At 49.4% G+C, this 27,750-nt stretch overlaps 1 protein-coding gene across 1 annotated transcript in view; it reads right to left on the reverse strand.

Annotated features, from left to right (window-relative positions):
• The window catches only part of SYNE1 (spectrin repeat containing nuclear envelope protein 1), a 2,361,447-nt gene that overhangs the window by 383,709 nt on the left and 1,949,988 nt on the right, over window positions 1–27,750 (reverse strand). The window contains exon 120 of the mRNA XM_078648775.1: window positions 26,710–26,864. Within this exon, the coding sequence (XP_078504901.1) occupies window positions 26,710–26,864 (155 nt within the window). The remainder of the gene's footprint in view (window positions 1–26,709; window positions 26,865–27,750) is intronic.

Genomic DNA, 27,750 nt, shown 5'->3' on the forward strand with positions numbered 1-27,750 from the left:
CCACCATCGACCCAGTGTTGTACTCAATGCTTAGTTTTCAGGCACATAGTGAGAAGAGGTAATGTTCGACTGTTGCAGCTGCTGAAAACCTTTGCTAATGATCATTGTGTGGTTTAACTGTTGTAGGAAGCTCGCTCTGTATATACTATACCAAAATGAGGTATAGTGTGCACAGAGTCCAGTGGAACCCCAAAGGTAGGCAAAGGTAAAAGTTGATAGCACCTTACTCTCTACTTGTGGTAGTGTGGGCGCGCAGTAAGGCTTTATCAGAGGATAGTGGTAAGCATTTGTTGTGCACACTCAATCAGCAAATTGTGACACAAACTCAAGGACTGAACTCTGACCAATTTTGATTGTATACAAATATTATGAAGTCATTTTATTTCTGGAACCAAGCCAAGCCTGGCACAAGTAAGGGAAAAAAGTGCTTTGCAAAGTATTATGCAGTGTTTACAATTCAACATAGGTTCAAATGCAGTTGTTTGAAATACAGGGGTAAGTCAAGGATTCAAAATTATTTTATAGATTACTTTCAGTTATTTTTTAGATTACTTTTTAAGTTACTTTTTCTACTCAGTGTGATATGCATAGATATGACACTGGGACATTTCCTAGAGAAAAGGTAAGTAAAATCAAGTTTGTACAGCAGTTTTTTTCTGGTTTTCATACAATTCAACTCCACACACTGCAATTGTCAGGGAAAAACAGTCAATGTATTCCTATGGAGAGAAATTAAGTTATCAGCTAAATAATATTTACTCAGTGTTTGGGGTTGATTTTCGGGGTTAGTACAAGGGTTCCCCCAGGATGAAGGATGCACTCTCGAAACACCCTCAGCGGCAATAGGGCGGCCGGGTGCAGAGTGCTGAGGTCCAATGTTATACAATGGGGGATAGGGGGCCTCCGGTTGGTGGCTGCTTATGAGCAGGCCACTGGGTTGTGGGAGCAAAAGCTCCTGTGTTGGGTTCAGGGCAGGGGGGGGGGGGATCCTGTTTAGCACACAAAGTGCACCCGCAGCAGCGCAGGGGCGGCTGGGTGCAAGGTGCTGGTTTGGGGTCGAGTGCCCTGTTGATTTCAATGGGGATTCTCCGTTTCAACATAGACTGCACGCTCGGGATGAAGATCTCCTGAAGGTGACCACCAGTTGTAAAGGTAAGTTGGGATGCCTAGGGATGCTGGAACATAATCAGTTGGGCCACCCAAGGCCGTGGGACTTTGGGTGCAGGGGTGTTTTTAGGCATCCGGTTTTCCTTAAGAGCTCCGTCGTGGTCGGGGGGACCCTCAGGAAAAGGGCTGCAGGCATCGCTGGGAGATTAGAGGCAGGGTAGGGAACACCAGATCTCAGGATCACCGGGGAGACCTCCTCGTGGTGTTGGGCCACTCGAACTCGGACAGTGGGTGTCGGTGGCAGAGTGGTGCAGACGCGCAGATTTGGCGGGAGCTAGAGTCTGTGGGTGAAGAAATCCGGTGTTCACGGGAGACAAAGTCTTTTTTATGGAAGGCAGGGCAGGTCCTCAGGGTTCTTGAGGTTACTGGCTGGAGGACACACCAGAGTTTCGCTTCTGTAGGTTCGAGGTTGGGACAAGCCGGTAAGGCTAGGGCCAAGTCAGTGGGTGTCATCCTCTTCTTAGCTTCAGCATGGCTGTTCAGTCCTTATTCTTCTTTTCTTCTAGATCGCTACTTGTCTGAGGAGGCATGGTTCAGGGGTGCTCCTATATCTTAAACTTAGGTGCGTTACAGGTAAGTAAAAGGTTGGGACCTATGTGTCCCTCCCTTAGGGTGGGTACGCCCCCTATTATGCCACCCTCGAGTGGGAGGGGGGAATATGCCTCACTCTGGTTGGCTGCGTCCCCCCATCTGCAAGATGGTGGGGACTGAGAGTTGTGTTTCACATCGCCTCCCCCACTTGAGGGGTGGGTTTGGCAAAGGTGGGCTAAACTCCCTTCCTCACTTGGTTTTCCTGCCGATTCCACTGACAAAAGTGGGGGTCAGAACCAGTGGGGGCCACTTGGTGGAAGCAGCAAAAGACCTGGAGAAGCTCACAAAGGCTTTCTAGAAAGCTTTAGAGGCTTCCCCTTCGTGGACCCTGCCCATCCTGGGGAGGAAAAGGGGTGGAGATGGACAGAGTATCTGAATTAAGCAGAACACTCCTACCCAGTCAAAAGATCAGGGCTTGATCCATCACCGTTTTTTAGCTCACTGCACCATCCCAGCTCAGAACCTGGCTATATGCAAATTAGTCTGTCCCTGGCCCAGTGCATCATGGGAACAGGGCAGACCAAACTACCAAGCCAATTCTTTACTGGAAAGGAAACAAGCTTCCGGGGACCGGTTTCTGGCATTACAGCCGTCTTCGGCCCGGCTTGCTTGAATCCTGATGGTGCAGTGAGCAAGGGACTCATGTCTGAGCATACCCTTCCACTCCTATAGTGGCCAAAACGATTCAGGAAAGGGGGTGGAGATGGACAGAGTATCTGAATTAAGCAGAACACTCCTACCCAGTCAAAAGATCAGGGCTTGATCCATCACCGTTTTTTAGCTCACTGCACCATCCCAGCTCAGAACCTGGCTATATGCAAATTAGTCTGTCCCTGGCCCAGTGCATCATGGGAACAGGGCAGACCAAACTACCAAGCCAATTCTTTACTGGAAAGGAAACAAGCTTCCGGGGACCGGTTTCTGGCATTACAGCCGTCTTCGGCCCGGCTTGCTTGAATCCTGATGGTGCAGTGAGCAAGGGACTCATGTCTGAGCATACCCTTCCACTCCTATAGTGGCCAAAACGATTCAGAAAAGGGGGTGGAGATGGACAGAGTATCTGAATTAAGCAGAACACTCCTACCCAGTCAAAAGATCAGGGCTTGATCCATCACCGTTTTTTAGCTCACTGCACCATCCCAGCTCAGAACCTGGCTATATGCAAATTAGTCTGTCCCTGGCCCAGTGCATCATGGGAACAGGGCAGACCAAACTACCAAGCCAATTCTTTACTGGAAAGGAAACAAGCTTCCGGGGACCGGTTTCTGGCATTACAGCCGTCTTCGTCCCGGCTTGCTTGAATCCTGATGGTGCAGTGAGCAAGGGACTCATGTCTGAGAATACCCTTCCACTCCTATAGTGGCCAAAACGATTCAGAAAAGGGGGTGGAGATGGACAGAGTATCTGAATTAAGCAGAACACTCCTACCCAGTCAAAAGATCAGGGCTTGATCCATCACCGTTTTTTAGCTCACTGCACCATCCCAGCTCAGAACCTGGCTATATGCAAATTAGTCTGTCCCTGGCCCAGTGCATCATGGGAACAGGGCAGACCAAACTACCAAGCCAATTCTTTACTGGAAAGGAAACAAGCTTCCGGGGACCGGTTTCTGGCATTACAGCCGTCTTCTGCCCGGCTTGCTTGAATCCTGATGGTGCAGTGAGCAAGGGACTCATGTCTGAGCATACCCTACCACTCCTATAGTGGCCAAAACGATTCAGAAAAGGGGGTGGAGATGGACAGAGTATCTGAATTAAGCAGAACACTCCTACCCAGTCAAAAGATCAGGGCTTGATCCATCACCGTTTTTTAGCTCACTGCACCATCCCAGCTCAGAACCTGGCTATATGCAAATTAGTCTGTCCCTGGCCCAGTGCATCATGGGAACAGGGCAGACCAAACTACCAAGCCAATTCTTTACTGGAAAGGAAACAAGCTTCCGGGGACCGGTTTCTGGCATTACAGCCGTCTTCGGCCCAGCTTGCTTGAATCCTGATGGTGCAGTGAGCAAGGGACTCATGTCTGAGCATACCCTTCCACTCCTATAGTGGCCAAAACGATTCAGAAAAGGGGGTGGAGATGGACAGAGTATCTGAATTAAGCAGAACACTCCTACCCAGTCAAAAGATCAGGGCTTGATCCATCACCGTTTTTTAGCTCACTGCACCATCCCAGCTCAGAACCTGGCTATATGCAAATTAGTCTGTCCCTGGCCCAGTGCATCATGGGAACAGGGCAGACCAAACTACCAAGCCAATTCTTTACTGGAAAGGAAACAAGCTTCCGGGGACCGGTTTCTGGCATTACAGCCGTCTTCGGCCCGGCTTGCTTGAATCCTGATGGTGCAGTGAGCAAGGGACTCATGTCTGAGCATACCCTTCCACTCCTATAGTGGCCAAAACGATTCAGAAAAGGGGGTGGAGATGGACAGAGTATCTGAATTAAGCGGAACACTCCTACCCAGTCAAAAGATCAGGGCTTGATCCATCACCGTTTTTTAGCTCACTGCACCATCCCAGCTCAGAACCTGGCTATATGCAAATTAGTCTGTCCCTGGCCCAGTGCATCATGGGAACAGGGCAGACCAAACTACCAAGCCAATTCTTTACTGGAAAGGAAACAAGCTTCCGGGGACCGATTTCTGGCATTACAGCCGTCTTCGTCCCGGCTTGCTTGAATCCTGATGGTGCAGTGAGCAAGGGACTCATGTCTGAGAATACCCTTCCACTCCTATAGTGTCCAAAACGATTCAGAAAAGGGGGTGGAGATGGACAGAGTATCTGATTTAAGCAGAACACTCCTACCCAGTCAAAAGATCAGGGCTTGATCCATCACCGTTTTTTAGCTCACTGCACCATCCCAGCTCAGAACCTGGCTATATGCAAATTAGTCTGTCCCTGGCCCAGTGCATCATGGGAACAGGGCAGACCAAACTACCAAGCCAATTCTTTACTGGAAAGGAAACAAGCTTCCGGGGACCGGTTTCTGGCATTACAGCCGTCTTCAGCCCGGCTTGCTTGAATCCTGATGGTGCAGTGAGCAAGGGACTCATGTCTGAGCATACCCTACCACTCCTATAGTGGCCAAAACGATTCAGAAAAGGGGGTGGAGATGGACAGAGTATCTGAATTAAGCAGAACACTCCTACCCAGTCAAAAGATCAGGGCTTGATCCATCACCGTTTTTTAGCTCACTGCACCATCCCAGCTCAGAACCTGGCTATATGCAAATTAGTCTGTCCCTGGCCCAGTGCATCATGAGAACAGGGCAGACCAAACTACCAAGCCAATTCTTTACTGGAAAGGAAACAAGCTTCCGGGGACCGGTTTCTGGCATTACAGCCGTCTTCGGCCCGGCTTGCTTGAATCCTGATGGTGCAGTGAGCAAGGGACTCATGTCTCAGCATACCCTTCCACTCCTATAGTGGCCAAAACGATTCAGAAAAGGGGGTGGAGATGGACAGAGTATCTGAATTAAGCAGAACACTCCTACCCAGTCAAAAGATCAGGGCTTGATCCATCACCGTTTTTTAGCTCACTGCACCATCCCAGCTCAGAACCTGGCTATATGCAAATTAGTCTGTCCCTGGCCCAGTGCATCATGGGAACAGGGCAGACCAAACTACCAAGCCAATTCTTTACTGGAAAGGAAACAAGCTTCCGGGGACCGGTTTCTGGCATTACAGCCGTCTTCGGCCCGGCTTGCTTGAATCCTGATGGTGCAGTGAGCAAGGGACTCATGTCTGAGCATACCCTACCACTCCTATAGTGGCCAAAACGATTCAGAAAAGGGGGTGGAGATGGACAGAGTATCTGAATTAAGCAGAACACTCCTACCCAGTCAAAAGATCAGGGCTTGATCCATCACCGTTTTTTAGCTCACTGCACCATCCCAGCTCAGAACCTGGCTATATGCAAATTAGTCTGTCCCTGGCCCAGTGCATCATGGGAACAGGGCAGACCAAACTACCAAACTACCAAGCCAATTCTTTACTGGAAAGGAAACAAGCTTCCGGGGACCGGTTTCTGGCATTACAGCCGTCTTCGGCCCGGCTTGCTTGAATCCTGATGGTGCAGTGAGCAAGGGACTCATGTCTGAGCATACCCTTCCACTCCTATAGTGGCCAAAACGATTCAGAAAAGGGGGTGGAGATGGACAGAGTATCTGAATTAAGCGGAACACTCCTACCCAGTCAAAAGATCAGGGCTTGATCCATCACCGTTTTTTAGCTCACTGCACCATCCCAGCTCAGAACCTGGCTATATGCAAATTAGTCTGTCCCTGGCCCAGTGCATCATGGGAACAGGGCAGACCAAACTACCAAGCCAATTCTTTACTGGAAAGGAAACAAGCTTCCGGGGACCGGTTTCTGGCATTACAGCCGTCTTCGTCCCGGCTTGCTTGAATCCTGATGGTGCAGTGAGCAAGGGACTCATGTCTGAGAATACCCTTCCACTCCTATAGTGTCCAAAACGATTCAGAAAAGGGGGTGGAGATGGACAGAGTATCTGAATTAAGCAGAACACTCCTACCCAGTCAAAAGATCAGGGCTTGATCCATCACCGTTTTTTAGCTCACTGCACCATCCCAGCTCAGAACCTGGCTATATGCAAATTAGTCTGTCCCTGGCCCAGTGCATCATGGGAACAGGGCAGACCAAACTACCAAGCCAATTCTTTACTGGAAAGGAAACAAGCTTCCGGGGACCGGTTTCTGGCATTACAGCCGTCTTCAGCCCGGCTTGCTTGAATCCTGATGGTGCAGTGAGCAAGGGACTCATGTCTGAGCAAACCCTACCACTCGTATAGTGGCCAAAACGATTCAGAAAAGGGGGTGGAGATGGACAGAGTATCTGAATTAAGCAGAACACTCCTACCCAGTCAAAAGATCAGGGCTTGATCCATCACCGTTTTTTAGCTCACTGCACCATCCCAGCTCAGAACCTGGCTATATGCAAATTAGTCTGTCCCTGGCCCAGTGCATCATGGGAACAGGGCAGACCAAACTACCAAGCCAATTCTTTACTGGAAAGGAAACAAGCTTCCGGGGACCGGTTTCTGGCATTACAGCCGTCTTCGGCCCGGCTTTCTTGAATCCTGATGGTGCAGTGAGCAAGGGACTCATGTCTCAGCATACCCTTCCACTCCTATAGTGGCCAAAACGATTCAGAAAAGGGGGTGGAGATGGACAGAGTATCTGAATTAAGCAGAACACTCCTACCCAGTCAAAAGATCAGGGCTTGATCCATCACCGTTTTTTAGCTCACTGCACCATCCCAGCTCAGAACCTGGCTATATGCAAATTAGTCTGTCCCTGGCCCAGTGCATCATGGGAACAGGGCAGACCAAACTACCAAGCCAATTCTTTACTGGAAAGGAAACAAGCTTCCGGGGACCGGTTTCTGGCATTACAGCCGTCTTCGGCCCGGCTTGCTTGAATCCTGATGGTGCAGTGAGCAAGGGACTCATGTCTGAGCATACCCTTCCACTCCTATAGTGGCTAAAACGATTCAGAAAAGGGGGTGGAGATGGACAGAGTATCTGAATTAAGCGGAACACTCCTACCCAGTCAAAAGATCAGGGCTTGATCCATCACCGTTTTTTAGCTCACTGCACCATCCCAGCTCAGAACCTGGCTATATGCAAATTAGTCTGTCCCTGGCCCAGTGCATCATGGGAACACGGCAGACCAAACTACCAAGCCAATTCTTTACTGGAAAGGAAACAAGCTTCCGGGGACCGGTTTCTGGCATTACAGCCGTCTTCAGCCCGGCTTGCTTGAATCCTGATGGTGCAGTGAGCAAGGGACTCATGTCTGAGCATACCCTACCACTCCTATAGTGGCCAAAACGATTCAGAAAAGGGGGTGGAGATGGACAGAGTATCTGAATTAAGCAGAACACTCCTACCCAGTCAAAAGATCAGGGCTTGATCCATCACCGTTTTTTAGCTCACTGCACCATCCCAGCTCAGAACCTGGCTATATGCAAATTAGTCTGTCCCTGGCCCAGTGCATCATGGGAACAGGGCAGACCAAACTACCAAGCCAATTCTTTACTGGAAAGGAAACAAGCTTCCGGGGACCGGTTTCTGGCATTACAGCCGTCTTCGGCCCGGCTTGCTTGAATCCTGATGGTGCAGTGAGCAAGGGACTCATGTCTGAGCATACCCTTCCACTCCTATAGTGGCCAAAACGATTCAGAAAAGGGGGTGGAGATGGACAGAGTATCTGAATTAAGCAGAACACTCCTACCCAGTCAAAAGATCAGGGCTTGATCCATCACCGTTTTTTAGCTCACTGCACCATCCCAGCTCAGAACCTGGCTATATGCAAATTAGTCTGTCCCTGGCCCAGTGCATCATGGGAACAGGGCAGACCAAACTACCAAGCCAATTCTTTACTGGAAAGGAAACAAGCTTCCGGGGACCGGTTTCTGGCATTACAGCCGTCTTCGGCCCGGCTTGCTTGAATCCTGATGGTGCAGTGAGCGAGGGACTCATGTCTGAGCATACCCTTCCACTCCTATAGTGGCCAAAACGATTCAGAAAAGGGGGTGGAGATGGACAGAGTATATGAATTAAACAGAACACTCCTACCCAGTCAAAAGATCAGGGCTTGATCCATCACCGTTTTTTAGCTCACTGCACCATCCCAGCTCAGAACCTGGCTATATGCAAATTAGTCTGTCCCTGGCCCAGTGCATCATGGAAACAGGGCAGACCAAACTACCAAGCCAATTCTTTACTGGAAAGGAAACAAGCTTCCGGGGACCGGTTTCTGGCATTACAGCCGTCTTCGGCCCGGCTTGCTTGAATCCTGATGGTGCAGTGAGCAAGGGACTCATGTCTGAGCATACCCTTCCACTCCTATAGTGGCCAAAACGATTCAGAAAAGGGGGTGGAGATGGACAGAGTATCTGAATTAAGCAGAACACTCGTACCCAGTCAAAAGATCAGGGCTTGATCCATCACCGTTTTTTAGCTCACTGCACCATCCCAGCTCAGAACCTGGCTATATGCAAATTAGTCTGTCCCTGGCCCAGTGCATCATGGGAACAGGGCAGACCAAACTGCCAAGCCAATTCTTTACTGGAAAGGAAACAAGCTTCCGGGGACCGGTTTCTGGCATTACAGCCGTCTTCGGCCCGGCTTGCTTGAATCCTGATGGTGCAGTGAGCAAGGGACTCATGTCTGAGCATACCCTTCCACTCCTATAGTGGCCAAAACGATTCAGAAAAGGGGGTGGAGATGGACAGAGTATCTGAATTAAGCAGAACACTCCTACCCAGTCAAAAGATCAGGGCTTGATCCATCACCGGTTTTTTAGCTCACTGCACCATCCCAGCTCAGAACCTGGCTATATGCAAATTAGTCTGTCCCTGGCCCAGTGCATCATGGGAACAGGGCAGACCAAACTACCAAGCCAATTCTTTACTGGAAAGGAAACAAGCTTCCGGGGACCGGTTTCTTGCATTACAGCCGTCTTCGGCCCGGCTTGCTTGAATCCTGATGGTGCAGTGAGCAAGGAACTCATGTCTGAGCATACCCTTCCACTCCTATAGTGGCCAAAACGATTCAGAAAAGGGGGTGGAAATGCCCGACTTTACATCAAACTATGGCATTCCTAGACACCTTCAAGGTATAAATATACCTTCACTTGCTCTAGCAAGACACGGTGGTTCGCAAGTGCCGAAGGAAGCCGACCCTCCAGCTGACACACTGATAGAGATTCTGCCTTTCTCTCGCCGAGAATGCAGCTCCAGTGTTTCCAAGCTCCCCTTGCGGGGTGTTGGGAAATTGAGTCCCGAGACAGAGACACCAGACCTCCTTCATTCTAACTAACGTATGGAAATGATTAGAACCTAGAAATATCTTTGATAGATTCTTGGCAAAGAAAACTAAAAACCTATGCTACACACTACTTACTTCTTCCCGCGTACTATACTTAGGTTAGGTACATTGGGGTAGGCGTATTTTAGAAGCATCAGTTGAGTATTTTTAGTCATTGTTATTTATGTATGTATTTTTATATGGTTTAGGAACCATACAATGCTCTTACAATATTATTTTATAATATTGTTCTCGCTGTACGCATTATACTTTGCAGTCTGCATTACGATTGTAGCAGTTGACTTTTCTTGTATGAGAAAGAAGACTGTTCAATAAACATTTTATTGAAAACGCCTGTCTCTCTATTTCTCTGCAACTCTGTAGAAACGAAGCATGCACGAGTGACTGAGTGAAATGGAATATGCTACTTACCAGTATGCATCTGTTCTTGGCATGTAGAGCTGCAGAGTCGTATACTGTGCATTAGATCGCCACCTGGTGTTGGGCTCGGATGATTGCAGGTTGTTGTCTTCTTGGAAGAAGTCTTTGTAGTCACGAGATAGGTGACTCCTTCCTTGGACAATACTGCGCATGGTCATCGACTCCATCCTCAGATTGTTTTTCGCCATAATGGGAAATGATGGAGTTAGTAGAAATAAAGATAAAGAAAGGATGTCCATGTGTGTGCATCTAATTAAGATGATAACTGGAACGGATACAAGCCCCGGGGAGGCGGGAGGGCATATACGACTCTGCAGCTCTACATGCCAAGAACAGATGCATACTGGTAAGTAGCATATTCCGTTCGAGGCATATGAGCTGCAGATCGTATACTGTGCATCGATTGTGCAGCAGTGTCTCCCCTAGCGGTGGTCGCCTGTATCTGAAACAGTGTTCTAAGGACAGCTTGGCCTACTGAAGCTTGCTGCTTGGCTTGCACATCAACACAATAGTGTTTTGTGAAGGTGTGTATTGTAGACCATGTGGCTGCCTTGCATATGTCCTCTAGTGGTATATTTCCTAAGAAAGCCATAGAGGCTCCTAGTTTGCGAGTAGAGTGTGCTCTAGGAGGAACTGTTAGTGTACGTTTAACCTTTTGATATCATATTTGTATACACTTTACTATCCACCTGGCAGTTCCCCCCCTTAGAGATGAGGTTGCCTTTGTGTGGAGGAGAGAAAGATACAAATAATTGTTTTGTTTTTCCGAAGGTTTTGGTCCTATCTGTATAGTATAACAGGGCTCTTCTAACATCTAAGGTGTGTAAAGCCCTTTCTGCAACAGAGTCCGGGTTTTGAAAAAACACCGGTAGCTCTACTGATTGCTTTAGGTGAAAAGGAGTAATAACCTTTGGCAGGAATTTTGGATTAGGCCGAAGAACCACTTTGTTAGTGTGTATCTGAAAAAATGGTTCTTGGATTGTGAATGCTTGTATTTTGCTAACTCTTCTGAGAGAGGTGATAGCCACAAGGAATGCAGTTTTCCATGTTAGGAACTGTAATTCACACTTATGTAAAGGCTCGAAAGGGGGACCCATAAGTCTAGTCAGGACCACGTTTAGGTTCCATACTGGAGCAGGTGGTAAACTAGGTGGGATTATACGTTTTAATCCTTCCATAAAAGCTTTGATAGCAGGTACTTTGAATAGAGATAGATGTTGTCTATTCTGTAAATAGGCTGCTATTGCTGCCAGATGCAGTCGTATGGAAGAATAAGCTAAATTGGACCTTTGTAGATGTAGAAGGTAGCAAATGATATCTTGGATGGATACATCCAGCGGATCAATGTGATTATTGTTGCAATATATTGCAAATCTTTTCCACTTAGCGGCATAACACGCTCTGGTAGTGGGTTTTCTAGCCTCTTTAATGATATTCATACAGTCTGGTGGTAGGTTTAAGTAACCAAACTCTAAGACTTCAGGAGCCAGATTGCCAAATTCAGTTGGCTTGGTTCTGGGTGTCTTATTTCTCCATGGTTCTGTGTTAACAGGGAGGGCGTAAGCTTTAATGTTTGATGTGGAACTAGTGAGAGATCCGGCAGTGTGGTGAACCACGGCTGGCGTGCCCATGTGGGCGCTACTAGTATTAGTTTGAGAGACTGTTGTCTGAGTTTGCGCACTGCTAGTGGAATGAGTGGGAGAGGCGGAAAAGCGTACGCAAATCTGCCTGACCAGTTCATCCATATTGCATTCCCCTCCGACCTTGGGTGTGGAAACCTGGTGGCGAAGGTTGGGCATTTTGTGTTCTCGTGGGTGGCAAACATATCTATCTGTGGATACCCCCACATTTGGAAGAATGGCTGAAGAACTTGTGGATGTATCTCCCATTCGTGAATCTGTTGTGACTGTCGACTAAACAGATCTGCTATCTGATTGTGAATTCCTGGAAGGTGCTCTACTGTCAGATGTATGTTTTGAGGAATGGCCCATCTCCAAATGTTCTGTGCAAGCTGGGACAGTTGCAGAGTGTGTGTCCTCCCCTGTTTTTGTAAATAGTACATGGCTGTCATATTATCCGTCCGGATCAAGACAGCTTTGTTTTTTACTTGTGCTTGAAATGTTTTGAGTGCTAGGAAAATTGCTAGCAGCTCTAGATGGTTGATATGGTACAGTTTTTGTTGATTGTTCCATTGGCCTTGTGTGGTATAGTGTAAGAGATGGGCTCCCCATCCTGTGAGGGATGCGTCTGTTGTGAGCACTATCTGTGGAACAGGCTCTAGGAACGGCCATCCCTTTGTCAAATTTTTGGTGTTCCACCATTGCAGAGAGCGATATGTAGGACTGTCCACCAACACCAGGTCTGTGAGCTGACCTTGAGCCTGATTCCATTGTTGTGCTAGACATTCTTGTAACGGTCGCATTTGCAGTCTTGCATGTGGCACTATAAAGATGCAAGACGCCATCATTCCTATTAGTCTCATGAACACTTTGGCTTGGAGAGACTGCTGGTGTTGAAAAATGGAGACTAAGGTCTGAATGCTCTGTATCCTGGCTGGACTGGGATACGCTAAAACTGTAGATGTGTCTATGGTAGCTCCTAGATACTGATGAACATGCGAAGGCTCTAGGTGCGACTTGGTGTAGTTTATAGTAAACCCTAAGTCGTGCAGTGTCTAAATTGTTTGCTTTGTGTGATGGACACATTGACTGTATGATTTTGTTTTTATGAGCCAATCGTCTAGATAAGGGAAAACATGTATCTGCTGTCTTCTGAGATGTGCCGCTACTACTGCTAAGCACTTTGTGAACACTCGTGGTGCTGTTGTGACCCCGAATGGAAGGACTTTGAATTGATAATGATGTACTTGTATGACAAACCTTAGGTACTTCCTGTGAGCAGGATGTATAGGAATGTGAATGTAGGCGTCCTTTAGGTCTAGTGTTGAAAGAAAATCGCCTTGTTGTAGTAGTGGGAGTACTTGCTGCAGAGTGATCATGTGGAAATGATCTGACTGTATGTAATGGTTGAGGGGCCTGAGGTCGAGCATTAGCCTTAGTGTCCCGTCCTTTTTGGGAATTAGGAAGTACAAGGAGTAAACTCATGTTCCTTGTTCCTCTAAAGGAACTACTTGTATAGCATCCTTTTGTAGAAGTGCTAGAACTTCTTGTTGAAGTAGAGTAATATGGTTTGTGGACATTGGACGCTGCCTGGGTGGTATGTTTGGGGGGGTTGCTGTGAGTTCTAGGCAGTAGCCATGTTGGAAAATTTGTCTTACCCACCTGTCTGTTGTGATGGAATTCCAGACAGGTAGGAACTGCGATAATCTGCCCCCCACAGGGGTGGAATGCTGTGGGGGAGGCAGAGGGAAGTCACTGTTTGGGAGTGGAAGAGGAGCTGTTGTTGTTATTACCTCAACCTCTTCCCTTGTTATTATTTCCCCTGTATCCTCCTCTGAAGTAGCTTTTGTTAGAAGAGGTATGTGTATTTGTTTTAAAAGATGACGTTGTATCTGCGCCGGTTAGCTTAGAGACTCCTCTATAAAAGGAGCAGCAAAAAGAACTTCTAGTCTGTGTGGATTGTAATGCACCCATAGATTTAGCTGTGTCTGTGTCTTTTTTCATCTTTTCTAGTGTGTTGTCTACTTCCGGCCCGAACAATTGGTTTTGATAGAAGGGCTGGTTCAAGATGGTAGTCTGTACCTCGGTTTTAAAACCGGAAATGCGTAGCCACGCATGTCGTCTGAGTATAACACTGGTATTGACTGCTCTGGATGCTGTGTCAGCTACATCTAGTGCACATTTAATTGAGGCATTAGATATTAACTTGCCTTCCTGTATGAGCTCTGTTGCCTGATCTTTGTACTGATCTGGGAGGTGCTCCATTAGCTTTTCTAGTTGGTCGTAGTGCGCCCTATCATAGCGTGAGAGCAGTGCTTGTGTATTTGCTATTCGCCATATGTTTGTTGCTTGCGCAGCAATCCATTTCCCCGACGCATCAATAACTTTAGATTCTTTGTCAGGCGGGGGCGTGTCACCAGAAGTTTGGGAATTGGCTCTTTTTCATGCATTAGACACTACTAAAGAGTCTAGTGGCAGATGTCCCTTAATATTGACTGGATCAGATGGTGCTGGTCTGTATTTCTTTTCAATTCTTGGATTTAGTACCCTACAGCGTACCGGGTCTTCAGACATTTCTGGAGCATGTTTAATGAGTCCTTTGATCATAGGTAATATTTGTGTAGACCTTTGTGACTGCTCAAATGTATCCAGTAAAAAACTCCTCATCAATGGCATCAGAGTGCATTGAAACCCCGTGGGAAAGGGCTGCCCTATTCAATAAATGATTAAACCCAATACTATCCTCTGGAGGGGAAGGTTTTGTTGGGTAGGACTAAGGATCAGGAATGTCGGGCACATTGTGTGGTGGAAAGCCATACATGTCATCGTCCTTAGGATATTCAGGATTGACATCCTCATCTAAAGGGTATTCTTGTGGTTCTGGTATGTCATTCCCCCCACCTATATCATACTCCTCATCAGTGTGGTGTGATGATGCAGGAGATTGAACAGGAGAAACTGTAGGTTCAATGTAAGGATGGATAGGAGAGGAAGAAGGTAAAGGAGAGGAAGGGTGCATCGGAGAAGTTGCACAGTCCTTCTTTTTGGCAGGAACCACAGGTAGAAGTGGTGTTTCTGCTGGTCTCTTCTTATAAGGAATAGCCTCTACATGTCCAGTCTTTGGATTGATATAGACATTCTTTTGTTTAGGATCTGGCCTAAACAGTTCTTCCTCCTCTGCAACCTTCTTTGGCGTCGATTTTTTCGGGGCCGATAGGGGTTGTTTCGTGTGTTTTGCTTTAGGAGGCGTTATTGAGTCCTGTGGCAAAGTTTTCGGTGCCGAAGGTGGTTTTGGCTTGGTAGGAATTTTTGGTACCGAGGTTGGAGATTTGGGAGTGGAGACAGGTCTCGTTGGCCTGGCGGCATCGGACTCTGGCTTCCCATCTTTATTTTTGTAACCGGAAGGCTTCGGAGTCGGAGCTTTTTTCGGATCCGGTACAGTCTTAGGCTTCTGCACCGATGTGTCTTTTGGTTTGGGTGCCGAAGGATCTTTGTCTTTGGGCACCGAAGAGCGTTTTGGCTTCGGTGTCGAGGAATCCTTCGGTACCGAAGGATGTGTGTGCTTCGGTGCCAATGGAAGAGGTGGAATTGGCACGTGTGGTCTTGTCGGTGCCGAGGCACCGGAAGGCGTAGTTGTTTTCCTCGGAGCCGAGCCTGAAGGCGGGGCGTCAGAGGGGGTATTTCGGTCCCGACTGGGCCCCATGGACGGAGTGCTGACCGTTGCCTTGGTTTGTGTAGTGTCTGTTGTGCAGGGGCAGAGGTACTCACGGGTTGTCGAGATGGAATCGAATCTTCTGAGTCCTCTGCCCCCGATATGATCTGGAGATCAGGCGAGTCTTCCTCGGCGACGAGTGGAGCCTCGTCCTCGGAGATATCTTAGAGTGGATCCTCGTCCTCGGAGACGTCTTCTTCGACGATCTCCTCCTCAAAGATGGTCTCCGGTGCTGGTGCTGATCTCCTCATCTCGTGTCGACGCGCCCTCTGATCCCGAATGGTCTTCTTCGATCGGAAGGACGCACAAGCTGTGCAGGTCGACTCGTCGTGTTCCGGCGATAGACAGAGGTTGCAGACCTCGTGATGGTCGCTATGAGGGAACTTTGCTAGACATACCGGGCATCTCTTGAATGGAGTCCTGTCCATGAGGCGTAGGCCGTACGGCGCCGACAGGCCCAACGGCCTGCGTCGACGCACCGGAATGTAGTTGATGTCGAAAGTTGTTTATTCGATGTCGATGATGTTGTTATAAAGTTGTTTGCGCTTCGAAGTTGCAGAAAAGTGTTTTCTAGCCGGAGCGGAAAACTTTCATCCAAACCCAGTGGCGGAAAAAAAACTATCTGAGGATGGAGTCGATGACCATGCGCAGTATTGTCCAAGGGAGGAGTCACCTATCTCGTGACTACAAAGACTTCTTCCAAGAAGTCAACAACCTGCAATCATCCGAGCCCAACACCAGGTGGCGATCTAATGCACAGTATACGATCTGCAGCTCATATACCTCGAACACTTACCTATTGTTTCCGCGACTCTAGAGATACATTTCTTATTCTTGGGAAACAAAGTTGTCATGTTTATGCGGTTGTCAGAAACTAAACCGTTCTTGTGAATTCGAGAAAGTTTCTAGTGACCTCTGAGCTAGCTGGCACTCACTATTAAGTTTAATATATTCGATAGAGACCTAGTCGACCTCAGTCCTACATCTAATCTATAGGATATATTATTTCAATGCGCAGAGCCTATTGGGAATATAGGAACTAAACTACAATGCGACCTGGTACATAGGGAATGAGTAATAAAGATGGTCCCTAAGGGCTGTAGCATGTATTGTGGCCTCTAGGGGACCCACCACTATGTCTAGTGAAGGAAGGTCAGGAGAGGCCTCTCAAAGAGCCCAAGGGGGAAATTGTGTGCTATGTGCTGGGCGTATGTTCAAGGATGGCGGAGTACATGGTTAAAGCAACCAAAGACCTCGAGGCATGCCAAGAGCTCCAGAAGCTCAGGTATGACCAAATGGCTGCACTGGTGGAGTTCCAATTAGGGCAGAAGGTATGGGTAATGGAGCCTGTGGCACCTACGGGTCTACAGGAGAAATGGAGGGGTCCCTACTGTAGGGAGCTGGCTCTTTATATAGCATACCAAAAGAGGCATACTGTGCAAAGTGTCCAGGTATTCCCTTATGAGTGGACAGGGGCTTGTTCTAGCATTCCCAAGGTACTCTTTTAAGGGGGCACACACAGTCAATAAATGATGAACACAACTCAATAAGGAGATCCACACCAATTTATAAAAATAACTCTCATTTTTATATTACTTTTTCCACCAAGATCTTGAAAATCAGGTACATATGTTTCCAGTTATGCATTTTTACTGATTTTAAAAGTCAACTCAGTGCAATTTCTGAAGCGGTAATGTTATCTTACGGAGGAAAGACACACTGCATTCAGGTACTTCACAGCAGCCTATGGGACCAGTCTCCTGGACTCACAATAAGTATAGGGCAAGGTCCAAGGGTGCACCAACAGGCCACATCAGGAGCACCAGGGAGGCGGGGTGCAGAGGTGCTTTTCTGCGTTGGGTGCCCGATGTTATCCTACGGGGTAAAAGATATACTACATCCGGGCCCTTCACAGCGACTTGCGGGACCAAACTGCTGGATTTACGGTAAGTATGGGACAAGGTCCAAGGCAGCACCAACAGGTCATCTCAAGCGGCATTGGGGTGGCCAGGTGCAGAGGTGCTTTTCAGCCGAGTGCCCAATGTAATCCTACGGGGATCAGTCTGTTTGAAAAGAGACTTCAGGCTTTGACTGGGAAACCAGTCAGGCTGAACCAACAGGAGGCTCAGGTCTCACGATGCTCGGGGACTAGGAAGTACCTTAGTTCGATTTCCACTCGGCCCAGGGGCAATGGGTGCAGAGGTGGCTTGAGGCGTCAGGTTTTTCACAGCTGAGTCACCAGCGGTCAGGGGGCTGCAACATGAGGCTAGAGCCGGCATTGAGGAGTCCCCTCCTATCAAACCCAAGGTAGCGTTCTTCTCTGGAGGGCTGGTGAACCACGCTGGCACTGTTGGCCCACTTTAACTCAGGCTTGGAGCGACAAGTGTAGTGGTGCTGGCCGGTGTCTGGTTTATGCGGTCCAGAGTCCTCACACTTCTTTCTTTGGTACCTGCAGGGTGCAGAGAGGCAGCTCCGCTCCTCCACTGGAGTTCCTGAGTCTTGGCAGAAGTGCTGGTCCTCTCAGGCTTTTGGAGGCACAGCAGCTTAAAGGGTGAGTCAACTCTGACGCAATCATCAGGAACAGCTAAGAGGCCGGCAGGGTTGGCATGAAGTCAGTTGCTCCTTCCAAAGTACTTGCTTTTTGCAGCTTTTCAGGCGTTCTTCTTCTTTTAGGTCGACAGGATCGAATTTCCTGGTGCCCGGGACCCCCCAAAATACCAGATTTCGGGGTGTAGGGGGGTGTAGGGAGCCATTAAATCCCCACTCTAACTTGTTTCTCCTCTCCCATTCACTTCTAGTTCCTAACCTCTCCTCCTGCTTGTGGCTTTACCTCTCCCTACCTCTCCTCGTTGCTTCCTCCCTATTTTCCACTATTTGTTTCTTCCCTCTCTCCCACCTCGCATCCACTGCTGGTTGCTCTACCCTCTCCTTTGTGAGAACTTCTTTTTTAAATTGAATTTTACTTTCTTTTTTCTTGAAGGGACTGGAAGCTGCCAGTTACTACTGAGACCTCCACAATTAAGAAAGCACGTTTGAACTAACACATTTTAATTTTTTTCATTAACCTATTTAAGTTGTGTGCTTTTTTAAATCATATTTTGTTTTTGTAGATACTGCCCTGTATTAGCAAAGATCAGAGGCAAAGAGTCAATAAGGTAAGACTTACTGGCTTTGCCAATGCTTATTTTCTCAATAGTCTTTACTTTCCCAAGTAGCTATGTACGAAAGCATCATAGATGCCTTTGATGATTTATTATTACTAAACTGAAGTGCTTTGTAGATGCAATCAACTCTCCTTGATAGAGAGGTTATATTGAGGGTGAGGGACTAATGATGCGACTGTGTGGCATACTGGGATACATAGTGAATTTAATAGCACAGTGAAACTTCCCCTCATTTTTGTGCAACAGCAACTGCTAACCAGCTGGAGTGCTCTCTGCTTGCAGTGTCCGTAACATATTCAGAGGCTGTAAGGAAAAGCCTCCTTTTGTATGGTCATTCCCAAAGTTTTGGACTGATGCTGCAGCTTTTTCAACTCTGAGAGTGCCTGCTAACCAGACCTTTGTGTCCGTGCTCTGACCTTAAAAGAGTGTATTTTGAACTAGCTAGCACCCAGCTGGCATAATCTGTAAGTCCCTAGTATATAGTAACAAGAGTACCTAAGACCTGTAAGTTAGAGAGTCACCTCGGGGATTGCAGCACTGGTTGTGCCACATGGATGTGACAAAGGGAAAACATGGCTCCTAGTCTGCCACTTTTGCGTAGCAGTACCCTTGCGCGTCGGTAGGCGTCGTCTGTGGCTCCGCGTCCGTCGTCCGCATCGTTGGCACCGGAATGACGTCGCCGGAGTACTCAGACGATGCCCTTGCGCGCTGACGTCAGTTCTTATACACAGCTTTTCCGCGCCAGAAACGCAGAGCCATGATAAAAACCAACACTGGTGCCATGAAACTAGGGCCCTGAAAGGGGATGACCTTAACCCTAGATATCGGTTCGCAGAACGGGGAGGATGGGTGGGGCGGTAAGGAATCTAATACTAACTACTGTTTCTTACAGATATATCATTACCGAAGGTAAGTAACTTGTGCATCTGAAAGAAACAGGTTAGTATTAGATTCATTACCTTAGAATAGATACCCCAGCAATACCAACCCCGGTGGTGGGTCTGCGAACCAATGATCACACCAGAAAGTCCTGGAGGACGGAACGGCCAAAGAAGCCATCCTTCCGGACTTGGCTGTCCAGGCAGTAGTGTCTTGCGAACGTGTGCAGCGAGGCCCACGTAGCTGCCTGACAGATGTCCTGCAAGGGGACTCCCCGGCCCAGGGCAGTAGTAGCCGCCGTGGCCCGAGTGGAATGGGCCCTCAGCCCAACAGGAGGCTCCTTCATAGCCAAAGAATAGCATGCCTTGATGCACAACACGACCCACCGAGAGATGGTCCATTTGTGCACCGCCCGCCCCTTCTTAGCGCCCACGTAACCAACAAATAGTTGGTCATCCACCCGGAACTGGAGTGTGCGATCCAGATAGTATGACAGGGCACGTTTTGGGTCCAGACGGTGGAGCCGCTCTTCCTCTTTAGAGGGATGCGGAGGCGGAAAGAAGGTGGGTAAGGTGATGGACTGCCCAATGTGGAAGGCTGTGACTACCTTGGGCAGGAAAGAGGGTCTTGTCCGCGACACAACCTTGTCCGGATGGACAGAAAGGAAAGGTGGTTTAGAGGAAAGAGCCTGGAGCCCACTCACTCTCCTGGCAGAGGTGATGGCAACCAGGAAAGCAGTCTTAAGTGTAAGAAGACAGAGAGAAGAGTTATGAAGCGGCTCGAAAGGAGCGCACATGAGGTAAGTTAGAACCAGGCTCAAATCCCACTGGGGCATCACGAAAGGAACAGGGGGGAACATATGAGTGATGCCCTTCAAGAATCTGTTAACAATCGGGGACTTGATCAAAGAAGGCTGATCAGGTAGCCTCAAGAAGGTGGAAAGGGCAGAAAGGTAGCCCTTGATAGTGCCCAGAGCAGAGCCCTGCTGGGCAAGAGAAAGAAGGAAGAAGAAAACCTCAGAAAGGGGGGCAGAGAGTGGATCCACAGCCTTTGCTGTGCACCATGCCACAAATCTGTTCCACCTGCAGGCGTATACTGACTTTGTGGAGGGACGCCTGGCTGCCAGAATCACATTACAAACTTCAGGAGGCAAGTCAAATGGCCTCAACTGCCGCCGCTCAATCTCCAAGTGGTATAGGCGGAAAGGCGTACAACAGACCGCAGCTCCACTCGCGACGAAAAGCGTCTCCGAGCGAGTGCCACCTTGGAAATTCCAACAAGCAGAACTGATGACATTGCGCGTTCTCTTCTGTGGCGAATAGATCTAACCAAGGCTCTCCCCACTGCTGAAAGAGGCCTTGCGCCACGTCCGAGTTCAGACGCCATTCGTGATCCATCATGCACCGACGGCTGAGGTTGTCCGCCCTGGCGTTCAGGGAACCTGCCAGGTGTTGAACCACCAGGGTTACGCCCTGATGTTCCAGCCACTGCCAGAGGTGCAGAGCCTCCTGTCATAGGGTCCACGACCCCACCCCGCCCTGTTTGTTGCAGTACTGCATGGCGATGGTGTTGTCCGTGAACACCTGCACTACACTCCCCCGGACAGAGGGGAGGAATGCCTTCAGTGCAAGCCGGATCGCCCGCAGTTCCAGAAGGTTGATATGGAGCTGGGACTCCGCCGAAGACCAGATGCCTCTGATCTCCGCCTCTCCCATATGGCCTCTCCAGCCCTGGAGGGACGCGTCCGTCACAACTACGTGCTCCGGGTGGGGTAGGGAGAGGGATCTGCCGCTGACCCAATCGCGGTCCGTGAGTCTCCACTGCAACTGTCTTGCAGTGCCCTCCGAGATCAAGACATGGTCAGAAAAGTTGCCCTGATGCTGGGCCCACTGAAACTTCAGGTCCCACTGCAGAGCCTGCATCCGCCACCGGGCGTGATGCACCAGAAGGATGCAGGAGGCCATCAGCACCAGAAGCCGCAGCATCAACCTGACCGAGACTCAGGATAACGGCTGAAAGATCGGAATCAGAGCCTGAATATCCCGAACCCGTTGTTGGGGAGGGTAAACCCGAAACTGCGCCGAGTCTAGAACCGCTCCGATGAAGAGGAGCTTCTGAGAGGGACACAGGTGTGACTTCGGCACATTAATGGCGAACCCCAGCAGGTGCAGGAGGTTGGCCGTAGTCTGGAGGTGGCTGACGACTGTCTGGGGTGAGCCCGCCTTCAACAACCAGTCGTCGAGGTAGGGGAAGACTGAAACCCCTAACCTGCGCAGATGAGCTGCGACCACCGCCATCACTTTCGTGAACACCCGTGGGGCGCTGGTAAGGCCGAAGGGTAGCACGGTAAACTGAAAGTGCTCGTGGCATACGGTGAACCGCAGGTAACGCCGGTGGGCCGGCAGGACGGGGATGTGAAAATGAGCGTCCTGCAAGTCCAACACTGCCATCCAGTCTCCAGTGTCCAGGGCAGCTAAGACCTGAGCCAGTGTCAGCATCTTGAACTTCTCCTTCCGGAGGAAGCTGTTGACGTTCCGTAGGTCCAAGATAGGGCGTAGGCCCCCATTGCCCTTCTTGGGTACCAGAAAGTAGTGGGAGTAACAACCACACCCTACTTCTGGCCCAGGAACGCGCTTTATGGCCCCCTTGGCCAAGAGGGCCGTAATTTCCTCTTGTAGAAGTTTCAAGTGATCCCTCGACACGCGGTGGTAATGTGGTGGAATGGCTGGAGGGGACGCCTCGAAGGGGAGGGTTTAGCCCCTTCGGATGATTTGCAGCACCCACCTGTCCGATGTGACAGTGCGCCAGTGGTGGTGGTGATGGCGGACCCTGCCCCCGACTGGCGTCAAATGGGCCTGAAAGCACATACTAGGAGGGTTTTGAGGCGGATGCTGCAGGGGCAGGTGTGGACTGGCCTCACCGTTGTCTCCGACCGCTGCCACGGCGGTTTCCACGTCTGCCACCACGCTGGATGGTAGTCTGCGGCCCGTGGCTGGCTGGATGTGTGGGGGCGCCCCTTGCTTGGCCACGAAAGGGGCGAAAGGCAGCCGCTTGCTGGCGTGGGGCCGAGAGGCCCAAGGACTTGGCCGTAGCCCTGGAGTCCTTAAAGCGCTCAAGCGCATGGTGTGCCTTGTCACCAAAGAGGCGACAGCCATCAAACGGCATGTCCATAAAGGTGTTTTGGACATCAGCCGAAAAGTTGGCGGACCTCAACCAGGCGTGGCGACGAATCGCCACCGTCGTTGCCATCGCTCTGCCCAGTGAGACCGTGGTATCCAGCCCACACCGGATGGAATACCGTGCTGCATCTCGACCCTCCGCAAGGGCTTGGGTGAGTTTAGTCCGGACCTCCTCCGAACATTGTGGCAGCACGTACGCGACCATGTTCCACAGAGAGTGGGTGTAACGGCCCAAGAGGCATGCGGTGTTGACTGACCGCAATCCCAAACTCAGGGAGGAGAATACCTTCTTCCCGTATTGCTCATACCTCTTGGATTCCCGATAGGGGGGAGCCGACGGGAATGCGGTCTGGGAGTTAGAGGCCTGGATGACTAGGCTCTCGGGGGTGGGGTGGGTGGACAGGAATCAAGGGTCGCCCGGAGCCGGGCGGTGGCGCCTGGCCACGTTCCTATCTACAGGCAGACCTGTAGCGGGCTTGGACCAAGTGCCCAGAAGAACGTCTGACAAGGCCTCATTAAAAGGCAGCAGAGGCTCAGCCTAGCTTGTCTGGGGTTTAAGGACCTCGGTGAGGAGGTTAGTCCTCACGGCCGTCACGGGGAGCTCAAGGCCCAAGGCCTTGACAGCTGGCGTCAGCACCACACTATAGGCAGTCCCCTCCTCCGTAGCCACGGTAGGAGGGGAGACAAAACCAGTGTCGGGCGAAGTGTCCAGACCACTGGCCTCCCCTAGCTCACCTGTCCAGTCCTGAAAAGACTGACACTCACGTGTCAGAGGGTCCTCGGACCCCTCCCAATCCCCCTCATCACCTGTCGCCTGGTACTCAGGCTCAAAGGACTGGGCCGGGTCGTAGAAGTAGAAGTCTCCCATCGGCGTCGAGAGCGGTGCCGAGCGGTGCTGCTCCGGCGCCGGACCCGAATCGAGGGTAGGCCCAGGGACGGCGTCGTCCTGGGACGGCGCCGGGGGCGACACCCTGGTGGCCGGTGCTGGCGAGGTCCTGAGGTCGACCGGCGGCGACCCGGATCCGGCGGGGGCCCTGTGGCGTCGGGACCAAAGTCGCTGACGGAGTCGGGGCCAAAGCACCCGACGGCGCCGGGGCCGAAGCACCTGGCCCGCTGGGGGACCTCATGGCCATGAGGAAGGCCTCGATCTCCTCCGGCGTTGTGTGCTGCCCAGGGACCGGCGGGTATGGAGCAGGCTGCGATGCCTGCGGCTCCGGCGGAGCCGCGGGGGCGGTGTCACCCGAACCCCCGGCCGCGTCGCGTGAGCGTCAGGGGGAGTCAGGAGAGCGATGTCGCCTCTTCGACTTCTTGTTCCTCTTACATGAGGACTTCGAGCCCGAAGACTGATGACGACTCCCGGAACTGTGGTGACTCCGGCCCCGTGACCGGTCCCTCGACCTCCTTCTGGACCGGGACCCCGAACGGCGCGGGGCTGACTGCCGGAGCTCGAGTCGCTTGCGGGACCGCTCCCGTCTAGCTTTGGACGTCAGGGCCCGGCAGTCGGAGCAGGACTTGTCGTCGTGGTCTGGGTCCAGACAGTGAAGACACCGGTGATGGGGGTCGGCAATCGATGCAGGGTTTGAACCCGGGCATCCCTACCGGCACCGTCGGAGTCGAGAGACTTCGAAAAGATGATCAAAAAGGATCGAAAAAGTTAGTCAAAAATTTACTAGGGTACAACTTTTTCCAGATCGGCGCTTGCTGGCGTGGAAAAAAGAAGAACTGACATCAGCGCGCGAGGGCGGCGTCTAAGTACTCCGGCGACATCATTCCGGCGCCAACTACGCCGTCGACGGACGCGGAGCCGCAGACGACGCCCACTGACGCGCAAGGGTACTGCTACGCAAATGTTTCCGGATCCAGTCTGACGCCTGGGGATATTCTAAGGTAAGGAATCTAATACTAACCTGTTTCTTTCAGATGTAAGCGTATTGAGTTAATAAAAAATGAAACATGGATTTTTACATATTTCAGCAGTAAAAGCCTGCAATTGCGTTTTTACTCTGGAAACGGCTAGCAGCGCTACTGGCGAGTGTAGAGCTACAAGACCACACCTCAGCCTTGCTAACCTCTGACTGGGACTACTAAAGTTAATACTGTAAGGTACAGTAAGGTATCAAATAACTTATTCCATAATACACAAAATAGAGACCTCGGGATAGCTAGATGACACACTTTCTATGAAATTGTCATCAGAATCTGGTAGCCCAATCGCTAGTGACCATGACCTCCCCTGAGGGCATCTGGAAATAAAAAGGCACCTCTGGCACCAAGAACTCAGATCTCGTGGGACTGGAGAAGCGGGCCGAAGAAGGACTGCCCTTTTGCACCAATAACCCAACGAAGAGAGGTTACACAGACCTGGACTGCATCTACTGAACCTGGTGGCTAGCAAAGGAGAAGGGACTAGGCCTGCTTTGTCCTGCTCATGGAGAAGTCAACTCCTGAACTTAGCCAAAGCAAGATAAACTTGCTGACCTCCTGTTCTCAGCACAGGGCTACAGCAGCTGAAGAGGCCTGATGGTGCGAGCTGACATTTAGGATTCCTGAATCGCAGGTCCTCGCTGCTGTGCACCCAAGGGATCAAGATCCAATGCTAAACATTTGCTCCCAAGTCTCCTGGACCCAGAAGTGTCGTCAGAGTGCAGCTAGGTCACCCAGAAGGAAAGTTACTGCCATCAGAAGAAAACTACTAAACCAACGTACTGGGCGACTACGTTTGTCATGCACAAGAGGACTTGAATGGACATCAACCAGTGTGGCCAGGATCGCCTCACCAAGCCTGTGGACTAAGGAGTAGCCTTAGAAAAAAATACTTCAACCACACAGCATCTTCAGCATCCTTGAGTATTTTCAGCAGTATCCCTTGCATCAGGACCAATGGCAAGAAGCTACTGATACTGGAACTGAACTGCAGTCTGTTTTCCTGGAGAGGTAACCGCTCTGTGGACCTTGCTGGACACCTGACTGGGTCTCTGCTAGAGTTGGTTGCCTAAAGTGACTCTAAGTAACCGCATTGACACTTAACAAAGTTTTTCTTCAATAGGTTTCTAAGTGTCAAATTAGTTGAATTTGCCAATGCCTGTTCTTGGTTAAGTAAAACGTTTTGATTTACCATACCTTGTAAATTCTGTATCTCCCCAAAACTCAAGTGGATCTTTTTTCCTGTTGGTGTAAAAAATTATGTAAAAATCCGACCTGTTTTTAGCATGTGCCTGGGCAGCGCATGCGCTGCTCTGCGAGCCATGCTGTATTGGAGTATGTACTTGAAACCCAGCCCACTCTCCGCCCATATTTGTCACTGACTTCGTAAATGCTGGCTTCTGATTCGTTATTAGGCTTTTTAGTCCCTCTTGAGTACCGCCTTGTCTTCATTTGTAACCTCCCATGATCACTGGCCCTTTCACTTCAGTTGTTACACAGTACGTCTTCTTTAGTATGTAAGCACTATTTTCCTTAATGAGTTTCTCTTACTGCAGGAGGGTCTCTCGTGCGCAGTTGTGACCACAACTTGTTTATTTAACTCGTAGCAAATGGGGAGCTCTTCAGGGGCCATGGGAGACAGAAGGGGGCAACTCAGCAATACCTTCAAGCATTTGGAATGCAATAGGTCTTGCATTTGCGAGAGTTTAAGCTACTTGCATTTTAAATGACAATGCCTTTAATTTATGTTTTAGAAACAAAAAAATTAATAAAAGGCATTGTCATTTACAATGCCAATAGCTCAAACTCGTGTAAATGTGAGACCTATTGCATTGCAGAAGATTTGTATTATTTAGTGTCAGATTTTGTTTGTGTCTTGTGTATTTCTTCTTCAATTGTTTTTGTGCTGTTTTAATGCTTTACACTTGTTCCTTTGTATAAATCTTGACTGCTCAGAGCCACAGCTACCCAGGATTGAGATCAAAGATTAACAAAACAAACCTACTGGTGCTAAAGCAATTGGTAAGTTTATTGCATGGTGAGGTCGCACAACCACACCATATGATCCTCCCCATTCACTCACAGAGTCCATCCCTCCTGCATGTTGTTGTACCAACACATATAACATTCAATTTAAGAGGATGCCAGTCAAATAAAACATTTCCAACACAAACAACTATACTGTGAAGTACCTGGAAGACCTACCTAAACCTTTCTGTCGTCTGGGAGGAGATCATAGACCAGCGCCTGTTGAGGTTCTGCATTCGTTTTATTTCCTTGTCGTTCAGCGGCAGCCTGTAGCCAAGCTCGTTCAGGCGATCCAAGTCAGGAGCCATGCTGCTGAACTTCAACATCTGCCTCTGCCAAAGATAATGTAGATATGTTTCTTTCTAACTCAAATGGATAAAAATAATACTGCCGGAGAATGTACCACATAATTCATGATTTTTGCTGCATAATTCAGTTTTAAAGTGGTTTGGGTGCTTTTGTTATAATGATGAAATCCATATTTCAGAGTCAACCATGAAATCGTTTCCAATCCTCATGGTTCTGTCTAGAGGATTATGTTACTTTCCCAGTAAGCATCTGTTCTTGGTATGTAGAGCTGTAGATTCACATGCTTTGCATATGCCTGCCATCTAGTTTTGGGTCCGGATGTTTGCAAATTTTTTTTTTTTAAGAACTCTTTCCAGTCACAAGGTAAGGTGACTCCTTCTTTTGGTGATAGTGTGCATGGGCATCGACTTCATTGTTAGATTGCTTTCCCGCCAGAGGGTGAGAATGGAGTAAGTGAGTGAAGTAAGCGATATCCATGCGTAGATAATGTAAGTAAAGGGAACTGCAACAGCTACAGGTGCTCGGGGAGGTGGGTCTTCAGCTCCACATGCTCTACATGCCATGAACAGATGCTTACTGGGTAAGTAACATAATCCGTTCGAGGCATGTGTGCAGTAGATACACATGCTTTGCATAGACTATATAGCAGTATTCTCCCAAAGCGGTGGCTAACCGGTAGAGGTTGCAGTTGTTTGAAAAAGTGTTTTTAGCACTGCCAGTCCGACATTGGCTTATTGGCATGCTAGTACATCCACAGAATAATATTCAGTAAATGTGTGTGGTGTAGACCACGTTGCTGCTTTACAAATGTCAGCTGTAGGAATTTTACCTAAAAAGGCCATAAATGACCCTATTTTGCGAGTGGAATGCGCTCTTGGGGGTATAGATAAAGTTCTTTTGCCCCTTGGG

The sequence above is a fragment of the Lissotriton helveticus genome, chromosome 6 (assembly GCF_964261635.1).
Source record: "Lissotriton helveticus chromosome 6, aLisHel1.1, whole genome shotgun sequence".
NCBI classification, from domain to species: Eukaryota; Metazoa; Chordata; class Amphibia; order Caudata; family Salamandridae; genus Lissotriton; species Lissotriton helveticus.